Source organism: Terrapene carolina, unplaced genomic scaffold (assembly GCF_002925995.2).
Source record: "Terrapene carolina triunguis isolate 2854851 unplaced genomic scaffold, T_m_triunguis-2.0 Scaffold68, whole genome shotgun sequence".
Lineage (NCBI taxonomy): Eukaryota > Metazoa > Chordata > Testudines > Emydidae > Terrapene > Terrapene triunguis.
Genome location: NW_020664419.1, coordinates 351,620 through 371,838, shown reverse-complemented (window position 1 = coordinate 371,838; position 20,219 = coordinate 351,620). Strand labels below are relative to the sequence as shown.

General features: G+C 46.0%; 1 protein-coding gene across 1 annotated transcript in view; it reads right to left on the bottom strand.

Moving 5' to 3' along the window:
- Positions 1-20,219, bottom strand: part of AHCYL2 (adenosylhomocysteinase like 2) — a 79,622-nt gene that overhangs the window by 6,692 nt on the left and 52,711 nt on the right. The window contains exons 7-15 of the mRNA XM_024193102.2: positions 15,650-15,756; positions 13,425-13,541; positions 10,572-10,635; positions 8,893-8,981; positions 7,031-7,101; positions 5,864-5,958; positions 4,765-4,863; positions 3,752-3,820; positions 3,586-3,664 (exon numbers count right to left, since the gene is read on the bottom strand). Of these exons, the coding sequence (XP_024048870.1) occupies positions 3,586-3,664; positions 3,752-3,820; positions 4,765-4,863; positions 5,864-5,958; positions 7,031-7,101; positions 8,893-8,981; positions 10,572-10,635; positions 13,425-13,541; positions 15,650-15,756 (790 nt within the window). The remainder of the gene's footprint in view (positions 1-3,585; positions 3,665-3,751; positions 3,821-4,764; positions 4,864-5,863; positions 5,959-7,030; positions 7,102-8,892; positions 8,982-10,571; positions 10,636-13,424; positions 13,542-15,649; positions 15,757-20,219) is intronic.

Here is a 20,219-nt window from a genome sequence, read left to right as displayed (position 1 = left end):
CCCAGAATTCCTTGGGGCAACGATCTGTGGTGCAGTCTATTGCCCTCTCTTGCAAATGGACACCACACCAGCTCAGGTCAGCATTAATCCATTGTCTGCTGAAAACGAGTCTGCAAGCACACTACCAGACAGCCTGCAGGCCTTTCAATGGAGACTGGTCAGAAAAAGCTTTTTGCAAAGAGAGCTGCTTCCTGGTCACAAGAGCACAGCCAGATTTTGGGGCATGCTGGCTGGGCGCCCTGCACATCCAGCCCCTGGGAGGGCAGGGGCGCCCAGGAGCAAGAGCCAGAGAGCGAAGCGCAGACTAAGCATCTGCCCTGCAGGGAAGGGGAGTGGCAGAGCTCACGGCTCAGCACAGCTGGGGGAAGAGGACCCCCAACACCTCAGCTGCTCCCCCTCCCTGCAGGGCAGCTGGTTGGTCCTGCTCCGCTCTCTGTCCCTTGCTCCCGGGCGCCCCTGCCCTCCTGGGGGCTAAGTGTGAAGAGGCGCCTGGGTAGTGTGCACTGTGAGGGCGGTGAGTGGGAGCCTCCCAGGGTGCGGTGGGGGCAGGGATAAGGGATCCTAAGGGGGTGCTGGAGCACCCTGTATCCCAAGCCCTGGGGACGCACTTCACCGCTCTGCAGAGGGCAGCAGCCAGGCTGGGGTTTGTGTGTTTTTGTTCTGAAACCTATATTTTATGTCAAACTTCAAAACAGACAAAAAATAAATTAAAAAACCAACCAACCAAAAACACTTCCATTGAACAGCCCATTTTAAAAGTTAAGAATCGCAGCATTTCATTTGAATAGTTTGCCGGCCCTGGAGATGCATGTCCTGATTATCCTCAGCTGCACATGGGTATTTTCCTGCCAATGTGACTCAGCCTAGAGGGGTAAGCCCAATTCTCAGATTAGATGTCAGTTCAGTATAAAGCCTTCTCCAACTGCAGTGATTCTACCGAGACATGCACCAGAGGAGCTAATTATGCAGTTTATGTACTTGTGTGGGCACCGGAGTTCCATCAATAGCACCATCAGTTAGGAAACAGGGTGGGCAGTAGAGTTTTCCCACAATGCAACACATTTGTAGGGCTAGTGTGTCGACACGGGGTTAGGGTGCTATGCACTTGGGGAAAGGGTTACTTTGACTAAGGTCTGTGCACTGCAGTGTGGACACCAGAGCCCTAGGTTTGAGCACAGGTCAGAAAATCCTTTACCTAGAGTTAAAATGCAGTGTAGACGCTCAAGCCCAGGGTTCCCTGACGTAGGTCAGCTGACTTGAGTCCCACTAACCCTAGGCTTACAGTAACTCCTCGCTTAATGTTGTAGTTATGTTCCTGAAAAATGCAACTTTAAGCAAAACAATGTTAAGTGAATCCAATTTCCTCATAAGAATTAATGTAAATGGGGGGGTTAGGTTCCAGGGAAATTTGTTTTTGCCAGACAAAAGGCATTATATACATTTTAAACACGCAATTTAATACAGGTATAAGTTTTAAACAATTTAAAAGAAACAATGTAATACTCCAATCATCATTGCTGAGTATGAAGCAATGGGAACATCACTGCTGAGTATGACGCAATGGGAGGTGCCCCCGCTTTACCCCACACAGGCACAGCCCACTGGCACTGCAGACAATGAGGCAGGCAAGCAGGCTGAAGATGCCGTAGGCTAGGAGAAGCATGTTGCGCAGCGGCAGCTTCCCCTACTGTGCAAGTACCAGGGGTGGGGGGCTCAACCCTTGGCCCACTCATTCCACCCCTTCCCCCAAGCTCCCACCCTTAACCTGCCTCTTCTCCCCCACACCTCCTCCCCGTTTACTCAGCATGCCGCGTCCTCGCTTCTCCCCCCTCTCCCTCCTGCCTCCTGCCCACGGCAATCAGCTGGTTTGCAGTGTTCGGGAGGGAGGGGGAGCCTGCGTGCCGAGTCCTCGCTCCTCCCCCCTCCTGCCTGCCTCCTGAACGCTGCAAACCAGCTGATTGCCGCGGGCAGGAGGCAGGGGGTGGAGGGGGAAGGCGCTGATCCGCGGGGTCCACTGGCGGGCAGAGGCGCTGCGGGGGGGCATAGGGGAGCCGATAGGGGGGCTGCCAGCTGTGGACAAAGCAGGCTGCCAAACGACGTTATAGTGAAGCATTGCACAACTTTAAACCAGCATGTTCTGTAATGGAGCAGTGACGTAAGATCGAAACAACGTTACGCGAGAGGACGTTAAGTGGGGAGTTACTGTACATTGCTGTGTGGACATATTCCATGTGGCCCATCCTGACCTCCAGGGGAGTTTTGGCCCTGTAAGAAGTGCAGGGTCTGGCCTCGTAGGTGTTAACATATCACATGCAAACATAAAGTAAGAGAGGAGTTTTAAAGTGTTTCTTTTTTCATTTATCTGCCTGAGTCAATGTTAGTGGCTGCCCCAAGCATTGCAGGAGATACATTGGAACCTGACGCTGGCGGCTTGGGCAGGGAAGTGAAAGAAGAAACTTTTTTTTTTTTTTAAAAGCAAAGCACTGCTGTTCACCTTTACAGGGAGAAGGGCTGTGTCATTTCTACAGATCTTCACATCAGTACAAACGACCTCCAGGCTGAATACAACTCATTATCCCTGAGAAAAATGTGATTCTGCTAAACACAGAAAAGAACTACACCCCCTTAGCTCAGCTGAAGGAAAAGAGTAAAAAAAATAGTTGCTGCAAACCCTTACAGATCACAGAGTGTGTCCATTGGCTACAGCAGGGGAACGGGAGGTTGGACTCCTGGGGTCTGCCATTAAATCACTAAGTGTCTTTAACCAAGTCATTTGCCTCGCTGCCATGGTTTCCCCATGTGTAAAACAGAGATAATGCTTCCCTACTTCACAGGGGTGAGGCAGCCTATTTCACACGTGTATCGTTCTTGGAATCTCAGATGGGAGGGGCTATAAAATGAAAAGTACGTTACCCCTCGTTACCCTTCAAGCCTCCTAGTAATCCACACACGGGTTTTCCAACTGAGATTTATCTTATTCTTGCACCACCCTTAAGCAGGGTTTAAACACCTTTCAGATGACGGCAAATGTTCATATCAAAACAAGGTAAGTTCTGGTGTCAGGAGACCCAAGTCACGATGGAGAACTGCTCTGGGATTTCCAGATGTTTGGCTAATTGTGTAAGCTGTAGGATCACTGCCATAAAGAATGAAGACATGGCTGAATTTGCAAAATGGAAGAGACTCTTAGGGAGACTGAATCCTACCCTGAAACTGAGTAGCTTCTTCACTACAATGAATGTGAATTAATTAGGTCTGACTCACTATCATAGTCAACCCATAACCTCACCTTGTTTTCTAACCGATACCCCTGTGAGGTAGGGAAGCGAGATACCGTTTGATAGAAGACAGTTAGAGCAACTTGCCAAAATCACAGCAGCCGAGCCAAGAACAGAACCCCTCTGGCTGCCTCCCCGTTCCTGCTCTCACCACCAGACAATCCTCATCCCAATTTAGGGGGGAAATCTAAGACACAAAACCCACCAGAATGTGAGAGGATGAAGCCAGATCTCCAAAAGCTATTGAGAGCCCCACCCTGGTTCCACCTCAGTTAAAGCTAAGACCAGGTGATGGGTATGCCCTTACCCATTTTCTTAGGCAGCAGGTAGACGTCCTGTTTGTAGCGCCCTTCAGGGGCATTGTAGAGCTCTATCAAAGCCAGAGCCTGGGAATAAAACAACACATCTGGCTGAGTAACTCGCATGTACCAAGGAGCAAGATACCCCTCTTGCTCACCCCAAATGCTGCTCACCTGAGTGGTCGCGGTGATGGACAATACAAAGGTGGGAACAGTGGAACAGCTCAGGTTCAACAGACGGCCCTGAGAAATAAAATAAATAAGCTCCTTAATTCACATGGTACCTTTCAGTCTGGAGGATCCCAGAAGAAGGATATAGAAATTGCTTCAAACCATCAATGAAATGCAGCCCCGCTGGGGTGGAGCGCAGCAGTCCTTTAAGAGCACACAGCAACACTCAACAGAAGTGAGGAATCCTGTTCCCAGGGGAACCTGCAGGGGGCTCTAGGGGCATAGGAAGTAGCAAACTCAAACGGGACTTTCGATGCCGTGGACAAGCCCTGTACTTGTGTGGAAGGGCCATGGAATTAGCTAACAGCCCGCACCGTCAGAAGCGCAGCACCTTCCCAACCCCGTGCTGGGGCACTGGCTCAGTCCCCAGGAGAGTGCCACCAACACCCCCATAGAGCTGCCGGAGCTTTCCCATCCGAGTACTGACTAGCCAGGCCCAGTTTAGCTGATGAGAGCTGATGAGATCACAACCTGGGGGAACAGAGTTAGGGAGAGACATGCCTGGGAATGCAGCCACCTGTTCCTTTGCCACAAGAAATATTTGACAGCAGCTTGTTGCCTTCGGCAACTTTCTTACCAGTAGGTTGTAGCCCTAGGGAAACCACACATATATAGCTCATTGTCCCAGCAGTCCTCAATTGAATCTCTGTGGCTGAGCCATCAGTGATGGCTAAAAGCTCACTCAAACAATTTCAGAAGAATGAAATCTGACGAAATACCAGTGGGTGGGCTGCTGTGGGCCACAGGCAGAGCGGGAAACACTGGAGCTGTTCAGACCATACAACACGCCAGAGGGACAGACAGGGCTTTGGGAGCTAACAAATCCTTCTACCCAAAGAGACATCGGTGAGCTGCTTGGGCCTATGCAGCAATCTCTAGAGGTTCTTGAGCTCCATGGCCCATTCAACCCTAGGCAGCCCACTAGGGTAACAGTCCCTGACACACGTGCTACTTACCTCTGCCAGCAGCACTATCCTCTTCCCGTCTGGCCAGATGACATGGTCTACCTGAGATCTCACCCTCTCCCAGGTCAGCTCAGGCGTACGTAAGCTCGCCTGAAATATAGCATTTAAACAGTTCAAGTGCTGGCATAAATATCAGAAAATAGCAGCTAGAAGTAACACATATCATCCACTGACACTGTTCTGGGGTTATAGATTCCTCCAGGCCTGATCTCTGTCTGATATGTTATATGGGTCACTTATTAATTTATTGTAGGCCAGAGCTCTAACAACAGCTGCAGTTTGAATTCGTCTGATTGCAAAGCTAGCTACAAAGCAGGATGAAAACTGATTTACAATCATGAACATTAGGCCCTCTTGTTGCTGGTGTCACCTTTCTTTCCAGCAACATGGTGGCTGGCAGCAGGGTAAAAGAGAAAAGACGACTGTAACCACGTGTCTATGGGCAAAACAAGTCTTTCTCCTATGGGACTGCTTACAGCAACAAACACCTTCTGGACTGGCACCGCAAGGAAGAGATGGTCCTATTTTCCTGCTTAACTCCAAACACAGATGAGCAGATTTAAAGTTCTGTACAGTAATTTGCGTAATTTGCACCTGGGTTACAAGCAGCGTGCTGAATCCCACTCTGATGCAATTTTAAACTGACTTATAAGTCTCAGCAAGACCCTTAATGATTTAATACTGTGAAAGCAGACAGACTCGTAGCAAGAGAAGTGCTGCTGTAATTAGCTCGCTACTGGGAAGGAGGAAAAAGGGCCATTATACTCTTCCAGGTTTTATTTCTGAAGCTAAACTCGTGTGGGCTCAGCTCTTTTGAATCCTTTGAGGACATCACTGAAGTTATGAAGACATTTTTGGCAGCACAAAATAGTTGGTAGGGGTGGAGGTTTAGCTTATTATGCAGCCCTCTCAGGCCAGCCAGTCAGAACAACTAGCACTAGTCAGGCACCGCGACCGATGACTGACTGACTGATCTCAGAAGCTTTCAACACTAATGAGTACGAGAGGTAGGAGGGATTAGGGGAACCAATGAAATGAATGTAAGAAACCCCCTCCCAGGACATACACCAGAAAACAGCCCAGTTCTTACCACATCAATTTCAGTGTTGGAATGTCCCATGTTGCACACAATACAACTGTTCTTCATTCTGTCTAGATGTTCTCTTGTCACTACGTTCTTGTTACCTTTAAACCCAGAAATATATGGTAATACATACGGATGCTGACATAGCTACAGTAAGTTCACCAGTACAGCCCACTCCAACCAACTGGGTTTTACTTGATGAGAAGTTTTGGGCGATCATTTTTTTCATGAATTTTCAAAAAACTAGAGTGAAAACTAAATTTATTACATACATACACACAGACACAGACACACACAGTGAAGTATGAACCTGGCTCTTTGGCCAGCAAATGAGAGGTACGCATGAATCTATTCAGATAAAATAGACTAAAAAATCCTGCTCCCCAAGGAACTTCCACCCCAAACTCAAATTAAAGTCTCTGGGGTTTGAATGAGCTCTCCCTCCAGTGCCTGCACATACTATATTCTGTTCTGCTGAACCACGGCACTTCCTGTTCCAAGCCAGAGCCCAGAAGGACTAAAATAGTTTGAGCGTCCTCACAATATTTCTGCAATGAAGGAAGTACTGGGAACCTCTCAGAGGAGAGGAGGGCAGTGAGCCTGCTCTCACAAAATGTCTAGCCCAGTTTTGCAGATGCACGAGCTTCTTGTTGTTCTAATGAGCATCTGAACTCTTAGGTGCTTAGAGAACACCAACTTTGTGAAGGTCTAGAAACAAGCAGGGTCAAAGTCTCATGTACCTTAGCTGCTGGTCACCTCATGTGAGCGAAGGTATTCACCACACTGAAGTGGACTCAACAGCCTTCTGCAGTATTTACTGGGTGCAGGTAGCTAGCTGTGCTCTGGCTGTTTTTCATAGCTACATTGGCTGCTGTTCCCCAAGCTAAGCAAGCTAAAGGTGACAGATTAAGTGTGTTCCTGTACTGTCAGGGGCAGAGCCAAAGCTCCAGCAGCCAATGACAGCGTATGGGTCTGTGACCAGCAACTAATGTGAAAGTGCCTCCTTGCTTGGAAGACTATCATTGGCTGCTGGGAGTTAGCAACGTTACAAGTATCCTATCAGTGCCCATTATTTTTATCCTATCACTGCTCCACTCCAATGGGAGGGGTTTGGGCAGCCTATCTAGTACACTTCCCCTTACAGCTACTCCCACTGCCCTGTGACATACGTACCTGTACAGGTGATGACAATGTCAACTTGTCTGATAACCTCATTGAGTTTCACAAGGCGGAATCCATCCATGCTGAGAGGACAGAGAAAAATGTATAGAATCTGAGGATTGGCTGAAATATACCAGACTCAAACCCCCCAATGTGAGTCTCAGCTACCAACATTAACCCTTTGGGGCCAGGGATTGGGAATCCCTGATGCAGCACATGGATGGATTTGTAGTAGCACCAAGAACAGTGCTGGCTAGAGGACCTTAAATGGGGTTGTTACGGCGAAAGTGACACGTTGACAGTGACACTGTCGGTTCCATGTTCTCTATCAATCATTCCAAATAAAAGAGTCTTAAGTGCAAGATGGCATTTCTAGTTGTCAACCCTGCAAACTGCCCCTGGGATCTGAAAATCCATCTCTACAAATAATACAGAAATTAGGTCAACGTTTTCATATCTGGCTGCCTAACTCTATACTTAGGCACCAAAATTAGTGGCCTAAACAGCTCCTACTGACTTCAGTGGGAATTGCAGGTATCAGCATATCTGAAAACAAGGCCATATTTCTTTAGGATCTGAAATATGGATTTATGAATGTAACTCTAGGCCCTCTGGCTTGAAACATCTGGGTTTAGATTTTTTCCCATGGTGACCACCCAATCTCAGTTTGCAAAGTCACTCCCCTCATTAAAATCCCTCCTGCGATCTCACTTCTATGATGCCCAGGAGGTGTCTGATCATAATTACACTAAAACACAAACACAAGTTGTTTCCTCCTCTGGGTTTCTCTATGTCCCCCATCCTCTCTATGGCTGTCTTTTACAGGGTAAAGCGCTGTCTATCGTTGTGACTTGTACCATGCTGGGTATATTGTTGGTATGAAGCAATCAAATTAACAATAAATTGATGCATAAGGCAGAAAGGTCACCAGCTCACTCACTCCCTTACAGCTGGATTGTCTCTTGCAGGTTTGGGCATGTTACCAAGCAGATAGGATCAAAGATGCATGGATCAGCTCTGCTGAGTAAGCAAAGCCGATTAGTTACTTTTCTGACCATAACTGCACTTTGGAAGTTAGATGTTTGAAGGAAAGAAGCTGGTGTATTTAACAAGGCCCTAAAGCTCCTGGTACTTTGCAAAATGACTACCTTACCTTACATCCGAAGAAGTGGGTTGTAGCCCACGAAAGCTTATGCTCTAATAAATTTGTTAGTCTCCAAGGTGCCACAAGTACTCCTGTTCTTTTTACCTTACCTTTCCAACTCCTTTTTGCTGCAGTTCTTAAGCATAAGTGGTATCTCCACAATAAGCCAGGTTTCATTTGGAGAAAATGAGGCCAGAGATCATTGCAACACCCGCACAGGAGGGGATAGCTTTATGCTTTCAGTTCCCGTTACAGCACCAGGATTTGGAATGTATGATGATCTGAGAAACTGACATGTTCCTTCAGTGGACTCCCCCACTGAACACAAACAGGGGCAAAGTATAGGAGTACTTGTGGCACCTTAGAGACTAACAAATTTATTTGAGCATAAGCTTTTGTGGGCTACAGCTATGATATTCAGAGTTAAAATTCTAATATCACTACAATCCATAACACTCTGGCAGTCTCACAGTCACTAAACCTTCAACTGCCCCTTATCTCTAATAGTTGAGCTGGCTTATCAGTAGATACAGATTAGCAGGCTGTTCCTGAGGAAAGTGACCCATTACTGATAGCAGCTGTGAGCAATGGATCGCCCTGAACCTGTGGAGCCGGGGCACAGTCATTTTCAGCACTACTCCAGAGAGTGATTGACACTGACGGGATCCTGTTCTCAGTCTTACTCTGAGTAAGACCTGTGGAAGGAACCAGACTCCCCACTGCCCCTTACCAGGCTTGCAGGGCACAGATTGGATCGATCTCTGTCACATACACTATGGAGCCCATGGCCTTCAAAGCAGCGCAGCAGCCCTTTCCAACCTGCAGAGAGAGACGAGCACAAGTACGCACAGTCTGCTCCCGACAGAAAGGTGAAAATCTCCCCTTCTCTGTGTTCAGCCAAGCCACCCCCCACTGCTGTAAGCTGTGTGATGAACGTAACACACGGGGGGAGGGAAAGTCCCTTGAAATATGGAGCATAACTAACCGGAGCTACTTTGCTGAAGTGTTGCCAGAGATAGGACCCAAAGCAAAACCCCAGAGCCAAATTCAACCCAACTTTAGATGAGGCTGAATCTGCCCCAAACTTTGTGGCTGGCACTAGAGACCATTGCATTAAATTCCTGGATTCAGTTTAACTCCAGGAACACGAGGGATCTGGATCAGGCCCCAATTTTAGTAACAACATAACCAGACGTTTGAAAAATTCCATTCCAGTACCACACAGGTCCTTTTCTTCATACTTCCCAGCCCCAGAAAGCAGCAAGACTGGTGCATTAAAAAGACACCAAACTTCTCACGTTGGGGAAGTCTAAGGCCATGTCTATACAACTGATGTTACAGTGGCATCACTACGTGGCCACAGCTCTGCTGCTGTGACCCCATGGCGTAGATGCAGACTACAGTGACAAAAAAGATTTCTCCAATGTTAGGGGAACTCCACCTCCATGAGTGATGGTAACTGGGTTGATGGAAGCATTCTTTCATACACCTAGTTGCGTCTACACCAGGGGTTAGGTTAACATAATTACAATACTCAGGGTGTGGATTTTTCACACTCCAAGCTCTGTGGCTATGTCGACCTAAGTTTTTAATGTAGACCAGACCTAAGGGGTTCTTACAACCTTTAATCTATTTGGATAGCTCAATATCAATGTTTTAATTTCTCAGCTTTAACTAACTTTACCCTTTACACACACAACCTGATAGGGGAATTCAAGGGCATGGCTGACTGGCCAAGAATTCCCCGAATGTGTTTGATTGTGCAATCATTCCACGGGCGTATTGGAACATGTGATCACCAAGTGCACTCAACTTTTAGATCACAGTCGAACCGCCTGATGTTTGTGCAGTCGAACCTCCTCATGTCTGAATCATGTGAAATGATTTGGGGGTTCTCCGTCCAGATCAGAACACACCCCACTATAACTGCTACTAACTAGTCCCCATGTTGGCAGCCCCAGCTGAAGGAGGGGGGGTGGAATATGGAGACTGAACTCCCCACTTTCATCTACAGAGATGATCCCTCCAGATCAGGGGTGAAAGCTTATTGACAGGTCAACATTAAGATGGATTAAGTGATCTTTCTTGACTGTATTTCAGTGTGCAATGCCACAGCAACTCCCCCCGCCCACAGCATCAAATTTCTATGTACTTTTAAAAATCTGTTGGTACAAGAAAAGAAAAATGCAGAGAAACTGTAGTAGGGGAAAAACCCTTCATTTTTGTCTAATTGGGCCCATTACTCTGAGAGGCAGGTTTTACGATAACTGCAGATGAAGAGAGAAGCCATGGAGATACAAAGCACCCTAGGATCAAGCTACGTGAAGAGAAGCCCTAATTTTATATGCAGCAACTATTCGATGTAACTCACAAAGCAAATTCTCTGTGATGAAAATATTGAAGTTTTACCTCTCCATAGCCACAGACCACCACTTGCTTTCCTCCAAACATCATGTCTGTCGTCCTTTTAAGGCTAAGAAAAAGTGCAAGAATTAAAATAACAGATATTAGATGCAACCCCCAATGCCAGGGCATAAAACTAAATGCATTCCAGTATTTAACGGGTAATAACGATAACTCCTCAAAAATAAAATTAGTGCTGCTGACAGACAGGTTTTTTGGGCTCAGCTGATGTGAAATTCCCTCCGTCAAAAACTATTCCATCCCACAGACAACACTGCATTTGGTGGGCTGATCATGCTCCTTTTCAGGACCACTGGAAGAATCCCAGTTTTCTTCCCCTAAGTATAATGGTCTAAATGGATATATGTGTAAATTGTTTGGATCTGAATGGGAATTACATGTGTGTATTTCAAGGGCAAAATCTGGCCCATTGTTTTTTCTGGGGATCACAAAGTGGGAACCTCAAGGCCCCTCCAGAACCAGTCTTCCCCATGGTAGTACAGAGTGCTACCACCCAAGGCATGGGGCTAGAATGAACGAGAATTTTCTACACAATGGCACGCAGAAGAGACTGCTAGGGAAGACAAACAGTGGTTTCCTGGCACAATCCTGATGATATGTACAAATAAGACTCTTTCTTCCAGTCTGTTTCTTCTTAGCTCTCTCTAAGAGTGTCCTACATTACAGTCTATTTTTAGCATGAAAGTAAATAGGTTAGCAGTGTGGGGAAGGCAAAATTCCCTTACTTTCCCAATGAATTTAGACAGAAATCCCTGCAGATTTAGCTGCACTTTTGCACAGATTTTCTCTGGCCCAGTTGAAGAGGTCTGAGAGAGGCTTTATCTTAGAGCTCAATTTACTTACGTTTATTACAATTCAATGCGACACAGCAAGATAATAAGGAGGTGGTTTTGAATTTCTACATTGCAAATAGTCACTGATAATTAACACATGCTTCAGACACACAGGTGCACCTAACTTCTCATTCTGTCATGCTGAAAATCTGGAAGCAATTCTTCCTTTGACTGTAACATCTTTGGGGCAGGGACAGTGTTTTCATTACACGTGCACTTTGTCCAGCACAATGAGACCCTGATCCCTGACGGGGCGTCTAGGTGCTGCTACAATGTAAGTAACAGTAGTTATACAAAATGGTTGTATTAGCCCTAAGAGTAATTTAGTTTCACAAAACTACTTTAAAAGCACCCAAGAGACTTTGAGATAAGCCATTCTATATCTAGGCACCTATATGCCCTGCATCACTAGAGTTTGTCAAGGGGTCAGGAGAGATCAATTGTATTTGAACACCCTAGGAAGGCAGGGACCTATTATCATCCCCTTTTTGCAGATGGTGGATTGAGGCACAGAGATTAAGCAACCTGCCCAAGGCCACACAGCGAGTGTATGGCCAAGCTAAGAATTGAACTCAGATCTCCTGAGTCCTAGCCAGTGTCTTAGTCACAAGACCATCATTCTCATATCATCCAAGGAAAGAAAAAAAACAAACAAATGAAAGCACAAGATTCGCTGACGCAGGAGGTTAGCGTCTACTGCTGGGGCTGGATTTGCAGCGCTGGACCCTAAAACTGATGGGAACAAATCTTCTGATTTAAGGCATCAGCTGATCACCACAAGATCAGAAGTGGTTTTGTCCCAGTTCCCCTGCACAGCGTGAGCACTATTGATTAGGTACAATATTGGGGAATCTCTACCTTCCACTGAAACATTAGGTATTAGGCAATGAAGGACACAGGACGTTAGATTAGAGATGGACAAATGGTCTGAGCCACAAAGGCAAATCCTGTGTTCTTACAAGAAATTAAACTTTAACATTTCCACATGACCCCTTAGAACACTAAGAACGGCCAGACTGGGTCAGACCAATAGTCCATCTAGCCCAGTCTCCTGTCTCAGACAGTGGCCAGTACCAGAGTTTCAGGGGGGTGTACAGGTCAGAGCAATTTTGGAGTTATCTACTCCGGTCTTTCCCTCCAGGCTTCTGGCAGTCAGAGGTTTAGGGTCACCACGTGCATGGGGTTACATCCCTGACCATCTTGGCTAATAGCCATTCATGGACCTGTCCTCCAGGAACTTATCTAGTTCATTTTTGAACCCAGTTATACTTTTGGTCATCACAACATTCCACAGCAATGAATTCCACAGGTTAGTTGTGGGTTGTGTGAAAAGGTATTTCCTCTTGTTTGTATTAAACCTGCTGCCTATTCATTTCATGGGGTGACCCCTGGTTTTGTATTGTGAGAAAGGGTAAACAACACTTGCCTATTCACTTTTTCATGATTTTATAAACCACTATCATATCCCTCCTAAACCATCTCTTTTCTAAGATGAATAGCCCTAATCTTTTTAGTCACTCCTCATACGGAAGCCGTTCTGTACCCTTGATAATCTTTGCTGTCCTTTTTTTAACCTTTTCCAGTTCCACTGTATCCTTTTTGAGATGGGTGACCAGAACCGGACACAGTATTCAAGGGGTAGACGTAGCATGGATTTTATAGTGGCATTATAATATTTTCTCATTTAATATCCCTTTCCTAATAGTTCCTAACATCATCAGCCTTTTTGACAGTTACTCCATGTTGAGCTGAGGTTTTCAGAGAACTATCTACAATGGCCCCAAGATCTCTTTCTTGAATGGTAACAGTTAATTAAAAACCCATCATTATATAGGTATAGGTGGGTTTATTTTTTCCAGTGTGCATTACTTTGTACTCATCAATTTTGAATTTCACCTGGCATTTTGTTGCCCAGTCACCCAGTTTAGTGGACCTCTGTCCATTCTAAACAAACCCAAGCATGAAAGTCACGCAGAGTGCTCTATTTAGTCAGGGAGCTACATACCCATCAAGAATGGATTCTCTGCAGCAGTAGAGGTTGTCAAACTTCTGTTTGGTGACAGAGTCGTTGACATTCATAGCTGGGACACAGAGTTTCCCAGCTTTAGATAACTGGTATAACCTGTAAGGAATAAGGGAGAGAACAGGAGAATGAAAAACGAACTGAGAAAGGTTTTCCTATGTTCTGCCTCCAAATGCTCTTACCTCTCTTGATTAGCTGGCAAGGAGTGGCACATATCTCCAAAGCCAAAGTTAGCATCTACCTATGGACATCCTACCAATTCCAGCATGGGAGGTGTGTCCTTCATTTCGTAAACGCATTTATGCTTGTTCCCTCCAGAAAAATTGCCAGTATCAGATTAAAATCTAAAGCATGTTCTGTCCTTGGCTCCTTTACATTTTTATCAAAGTGCACAACAGCATGCCTCTTGCAACTTCAGATCAATACCCTTTGGTGCCCTTTCAATGCAAAATATGTGTGTTCCTAAAGCCCTCCTCCCACATTTCTTACAATTTAGGTGCAAGTGGTAAGAGCTGGTCACAGCGAGAGACTCAAAACAGCCTTACAAAGTGCAACCACTAAGATGGTTATTTGGACCAAATCACTTACTTAAAATGGCATAGTCAGCACACTGACTGCAACGTCAGGCAAGTTACAATCATGCTGCAGTATGTGCTGCGCTGAACTTTTGTTACCGGCAATAGACAGAAATGCATCTCTCTCTGGAAGTACTCAGTTATGATTGACTACTATGAGAGTGAAAACACAAACAAGATAACAAATCTAAATTCTAGAATACAAAACAGGAAGAGAACCTGGAAGTGTTCAAATGTTATTTGTTCAAGAGTTGGCTGGTATCCCGCAAACCAGAATTTGATCAATCAGCTCTCTCACAAACACACACTGAGTACAATTATGCCTTCTCCAGACGACTTTCTTCTTGCTCTCTACTGTTTACCACAACCTGGACAACACTTCTGTGCACAAACTGCCCAACTGTGTATTTCCTTCATTGCACTCTCTGACCCATCTACAAGCCTCAAGGGTTAGCTCCCAGATACAGTGATTTCCCATACCAAATGCTTCAAAAACTAAATGTCTCCTCTTGGATGAAGAGTTTTGTGTTCCCATCAGCATCCTTAACTCAGACCTTAGCCGCACTCTTGAAGCAAGAACGCAGGGAGTTACCTTTAACCTTACTTTGCTCTCTACACATCTGCCTTGCCCCTACATCTCTGACTGCCACTGATAGAATACTGTCAAATCAGGTCCTTTTCTTCATCCTGCTTCTGCTGAAATCTTAATCAGGTTTCAGCCAGCACTTCCTTTCTCAACAGTTTCAATTCCCTTTTTCACAGCATGCCTAGATCCCTATTCTAAACTTCAGCCAGTTTAGAGAGCTGCAGCTACACTATGCTCTCACTGCAAGAAAAAAAAAAAAGACTGTTGCCCTCATCCTCTGTCACCTTTGCTAGCTTCCTATTCCTCCCTACTGTTCTGAGTCACCTTCACTACCTTGCAATCCACCGCCTCCTCCAACTGAAAACTGACTTGCTGATTTGCTCAAACCACACACTTGCTCAGACCTTCCTTCTGACTTTGTTAATCACTTCTCCCACCACTCCTCTGCTTCCACAGGCTGGGGTATGGGTGTCACGCATTTACGCTGACTTCTCTGTCTGGAATTCTCCCCCTCCCTCAAGCAACGGAGTCATTTCCTCTTACAATCTCACTCCCTTCCTGTGCACTTCAGTTTGGGATTGATTCTAAGTTTCTCACTTTCACCAAAGTCAACTACACTTTCCCCTTGCACTGTAACACCAATCCTCACTCCTCTTCTCACCGTCCCTGGCAAGGCAGGCACGTATTATCCCCATGTTACAGAGGGGAAAGCAAGAGGTTAGATGTTTTCTCAAGGTCACACAAGAGTCAATGGCAGAATCAGAATGAGAACTCAGAAGTTCCTACCTCCTAGTCTCAGGTTCAGATCATTAGATGTCTTTAAGTTTATTTTTAGATAGAGGAGAATAAATGTGACTTTTTATTTTTTAAGAGCTAGTCCACACCAACAGGAAACTACTCCAAGGCCGTATTTGTAGGATCAAAGTCCAGGCAACAGTCTGAGATATGGTATGTCACAGCTTCTTGTGAGTGCTGAGTAGGAGTGTGACACACACGGATCCTTTGCCCAGAGGGCTACGTGCTCGCTGTGGATACAGCTCCATTACCTGTGGACACCGGTCACGCTCTCTTCTACTATCCCCTTGATCTTCTTAAACATATTGGGGTATTTCTTATAAATCCAGTGGGTCAGATCCCCTCCATCATCCAAGATCTGTAATGAGAAAGTTGCACCGAGTCACTGTACTGAAATCCAGCGAGGCCACTGACCTTCGTTAATAACACCAGGGGTAAATTATCACTAAATTCCAGCTTCTGAAGCAAGTCCACGTCTTGGTATCATGTAGGCCATTGCAACAGCACAGACAAAGCCAAGACAAGGACTATTCAATAGAGCAATGACACTTTGGTTACACTTTTGTTTAATGAGGCTGGAGAGGCATTGCTGAGGTCCTCAATATTTATCCCCAGATTAGGGACAGTGCAAACAGCAGCAGTGCAAGCTCCTCTCACTTGCTCCAGCAGGAGGGACCATCTCAGGAAGTGACAGGGAAATGTTTGTTGGCCATACCCCAGTCTCTGGCCTTTCTGCTCCGACTGCGAACAGTGAGGCCAACTAATGACAAATGTAATAATAATTTTATATTGGGAAACCCATCATGTTTCACATAGGCCACTGAACAGCCTTTAGTCAGTAACTTTTAGTCATAACCTTCCCAGGTTGGATTTGAACTTGGAACCTAGAAATACAAGGCTCCCTAGCAGATCACCAGTCCCCTGAACCGTCCAGTTCCTCCTAATGAACCCCTTTACCACAGGAGATAAAAGCCACACTATAAAAGACATTCCTTACAGAATGTGCTCCTCATGGTGGAAAGTTAATAGCCAAACTTATTGCTTTATTAAAACAATTAAAATGAGCAGATCTGCTTATGCTGGTTCTATATTAAATACAAGTGAAGTGCTCTCTGAAAAATTAACGCCTTACTAAGAACCATAATTCAGCCTAGGATCCTAGAAATTAGAGAAGGAAAATGATCTCAAGCTTTCTGATCCAGTGAGCTATGGCTCCCTTGGGGACCCACAAAAGGAGGTTTTTTTTAATTGATATGCCCATTTTTGTTTTTTCTAATTAAGAAACAAATAAAATAAGCTCAACAATCACCTGTTTTACCCATGGGTCTGCGTCTTATGCTGCAGCTGTTGTGGTGCCGGCAGCCTCTCTGTGCCCTCCACTCCTACAGGGGGCTTCCAACAGGGAGACTTGCTGCTGTGGGAAGCATTCAGCAGGAAGTCTCCTGTCTGAAAGCCCCCTGTTGGAGAAGAGCACGAAGAGATACTAAGCCCTGGTCTACACTAGGGGGAGGGATCGATCTAAGTTACGCAACTTCAGCTACGTGAATAACGTAGCTGAAGTCGACGTACTTAGATCGACTTACCGTGGTGTCTTCACTGCAGTGAGTCAACTGCTGCCGCTCCCCCGTCAACTCTGCCTGTGCCTCTCGCGGCACTGGAGTACAGGAGTTGACGAGAGAGCGCTCTGGGGTTGATTTATCACGTCTAGAGTAGACACGATAAATCGATCTCCACTGGATCGATCGCTGCCCACCGATCCGGTGGGTAGTGTAGACATACCCTAAGACAGTGCTGCGTGCGGCACCAGCACCAGCCAACAGGGGAATGGGGCGGGGCAGAGGAAAAGGCAGGTGCATTTTACTTTACAACAGGACAGTTTTTACTGAGTGCTAAGTCTACATATAGCAAATGTTGGGCTGAAGATGATGATGATTTTAATGCAGTTAAGCAGAAAAGGAAGAAAAGTAAACAATACGATGATAGGTACAGGATGTTTAGATTTTCTTGTCTTGTGGCCAGGGCCAGTTGACAGAACAAGCTCAGAAGGGTCAATATTTTGCACTGCAGCTGGATGAATCCACAGACACAGCAAACACGGCTCAGCTTCTGGGTCATGTGAGATTTATCAAAGCAGGTGCAATAATGGAAGAACTTTTATTGAACAGGCCCATTCATGTCACTAAAATCTTAGGCTGTGTCCAAACACGTCAAAAATCCATATTTTCAAATTATAGTTTTAAAAATACTGATAAGATTATATAATTAAATAAAAGATATAGTTGAATAAAGATGCAAAACTGTCCAAACTCTAGTGACCTTCTTGAAACTAGTGTCCTGAACTCTTCTAGCTTCCGGAGTTGGTTAAAAAAAAAAAAAAAAAAAAAAAAAAAAAAGGTATCTGGTGGTGGGGAGCCAGTAAATTTTAAAATATCTGTAGAGAAGCCACGGTACTGAAAAGTTTGGAAGCACAGTTCTAATCCACCCATTGCCAGTGTTATATAAACTCAACGTAAGGTAGCACATGAAAATGTAGTTACTAGGCAGTTACTAAGTACATGTAATCAATAATAAAGATGTAGCACAGGCTACAATAAACTACTAGGGTGAATGTCCAGATACTCCTTGATACTAGTTCATTTTATTTTTAGGATTTTCTGTGGCATACAATAGCATCTGCAAGATGGAGCAAGGATTTTCAGCCAAAAATTTTATCTAACACGATGTGATTATAATCATTGCCTGCTGTCACGACCGGGACATGGGTAGTGTGACCTAGTGGTCAAAGTAGGAGTCAGGCTGGGTCTGACTCCAGGAGATCAGAGTGGAAATAGAGTCAAGTGTCAGGAGACAGGCAGGATCAGGTTACCAGGAGATCAGAAGAAGGAAACAAACTTGAGAGCAGAACCACAGATCAATAACCAAAGTCAGGTCAGCACAGGATACCAGGAAGTGAAGCCAGGGGAGCAGGAAACACAAGGCACACAATCCAGAACAACATGGATCCCAATTGCACGGACAACTTCCTGTTCCTGTGCTGGGTTTAAATAGGTGCTGTGGACCAATTGGAGCTCCCCCAGTCATCTCCCAGGGCTGTGTCTGAGCTCAGCTCCTATTCTGACAACAGTTAGCAGGTCCCTGGGTGGCAGGCTGGACCCTGCTAGTGCCCAAAAGTCCTAAGGACCAGGATTCAAGACCCAAGGTCCCTGATGTGCAGTGATTGAAGACCCACAGAAAGGATTAGAAAAAGCCACCTAATAGAGATTCTCAAGTGGTAGATCCCTCTTTTCGGTCCCCTTCCAAATACCCTGGCCCCAATCCTCACTACTTCCAATTACATCCTCTTAGCTAATCCTAACGTGCACCAAAAGGATGGAGAGCTCTGCACATGGCTCTGGGCTGGTATGTTGGGGTGTCTAAGGGATCCATTATGTTCCACTAGCACACAGCACCCCTCTACTGTGTGTGCTGAGTGCTCCACATTACATACAGCATGCCAATCACTGTCATCTCTGCATCCCAACAGCCAGGCAATAAAGAGCACTTCAGCACATTGTTACCAGAAAATTCTGCTTTGCTTGAGTCTCAAGATATGCAGGTGTCTAGTCCCTTCTGTGATACTACCGGGTGGACTATACCTGGCTGGAATATAGAGCCATGACCATCCTAAAGGGTATTCAGGCAAGAGCCTTTTATTCCCAGGTTTACACTGTACAGGATTTCACAAGGTTCCCTCCCCCCCACTGGGATCTAGTTAAAAGGCTGGGAAAAAAATCACTACAGACAAAATTTTCACCTCCTTAACTCCTCCACTCCCCTTGGCTAGCTCCAGGTAGGTAGCTGAAGTGACATCCCCAGCACAGCACATAATGAGTTATCACACCAGAGCAGGAGACAGCGGCCAGGTCCCAGAAGGAACACAAAGCAGGTTTCAATGAACAGCAGATGATGTGCTGAGGGCCTGAAAGCCTGGCTCCCGGCACCCTCTACTGGCTCTGGGGCGTGCCCAGCTGTTTACTGGTGCTACTCTATACAGGCCTGGTCTACACTAGGCTTTTATGTCGAATTTAGCGCCGTTATATCGAATTAACCCTGCACCCGTCCACACCAGGAAGCCATTTAGTTCGACATAGAGCTCTCTTTAAATCGATTTCTGTAATCCTCCCCAACGAGAGGAGTAGCGCTAAATTCGAAATGGCCATATCGAATTAGGCTAGGTGTGGATGGAAATCGACGCTAATAGCTCCGGGAGCTATCCCACAGTGCACCACTCTGTTGACGCTCTGGACAGCAGTCCGAGCTCGGATGCTCTGACCAGCCACACCCCGGGAAAATTTGAATTCCTTTTCCTGTCTGGGCAGTTTGAAGCGCAGTTTCTGTTTGGACACCGTGGCGAGCTCAGCAGCAGTGGCAGCAGTGGCAACGATGCAGAGCTCTCCAGCAGAGATGGCCGTGCAATCCAATAGAAAGAGGGCCCCAGCATGGACGGATCGGGAAGTCTTGGATCTCATCGCTGTGTGGGGAGATGAGTCCGTGCTTTCCGAGCTGCGCTCCAAAAGACGGAATGCAAAGACCTATGAGAAGATCTCTAAAGCCATGGCAGAGAGAGGCTACAGCCGGGATGCAACGCAGTGCCGCGTGAAAATCAAGGAGCTGAGACAAGGCTACCAGAAGACCAAAGAGGCAAACGGACGCTCTGGATCCCAGCCCCACACATCCCGTTTCTACGAGGCACTGCATTCCATCCTAGGTGAGGCCGCCACCACTACCCCACCCCTGACCGTGGACTCTGAGGATGGGATATTGTCCGTGGCCGGTTCCTCC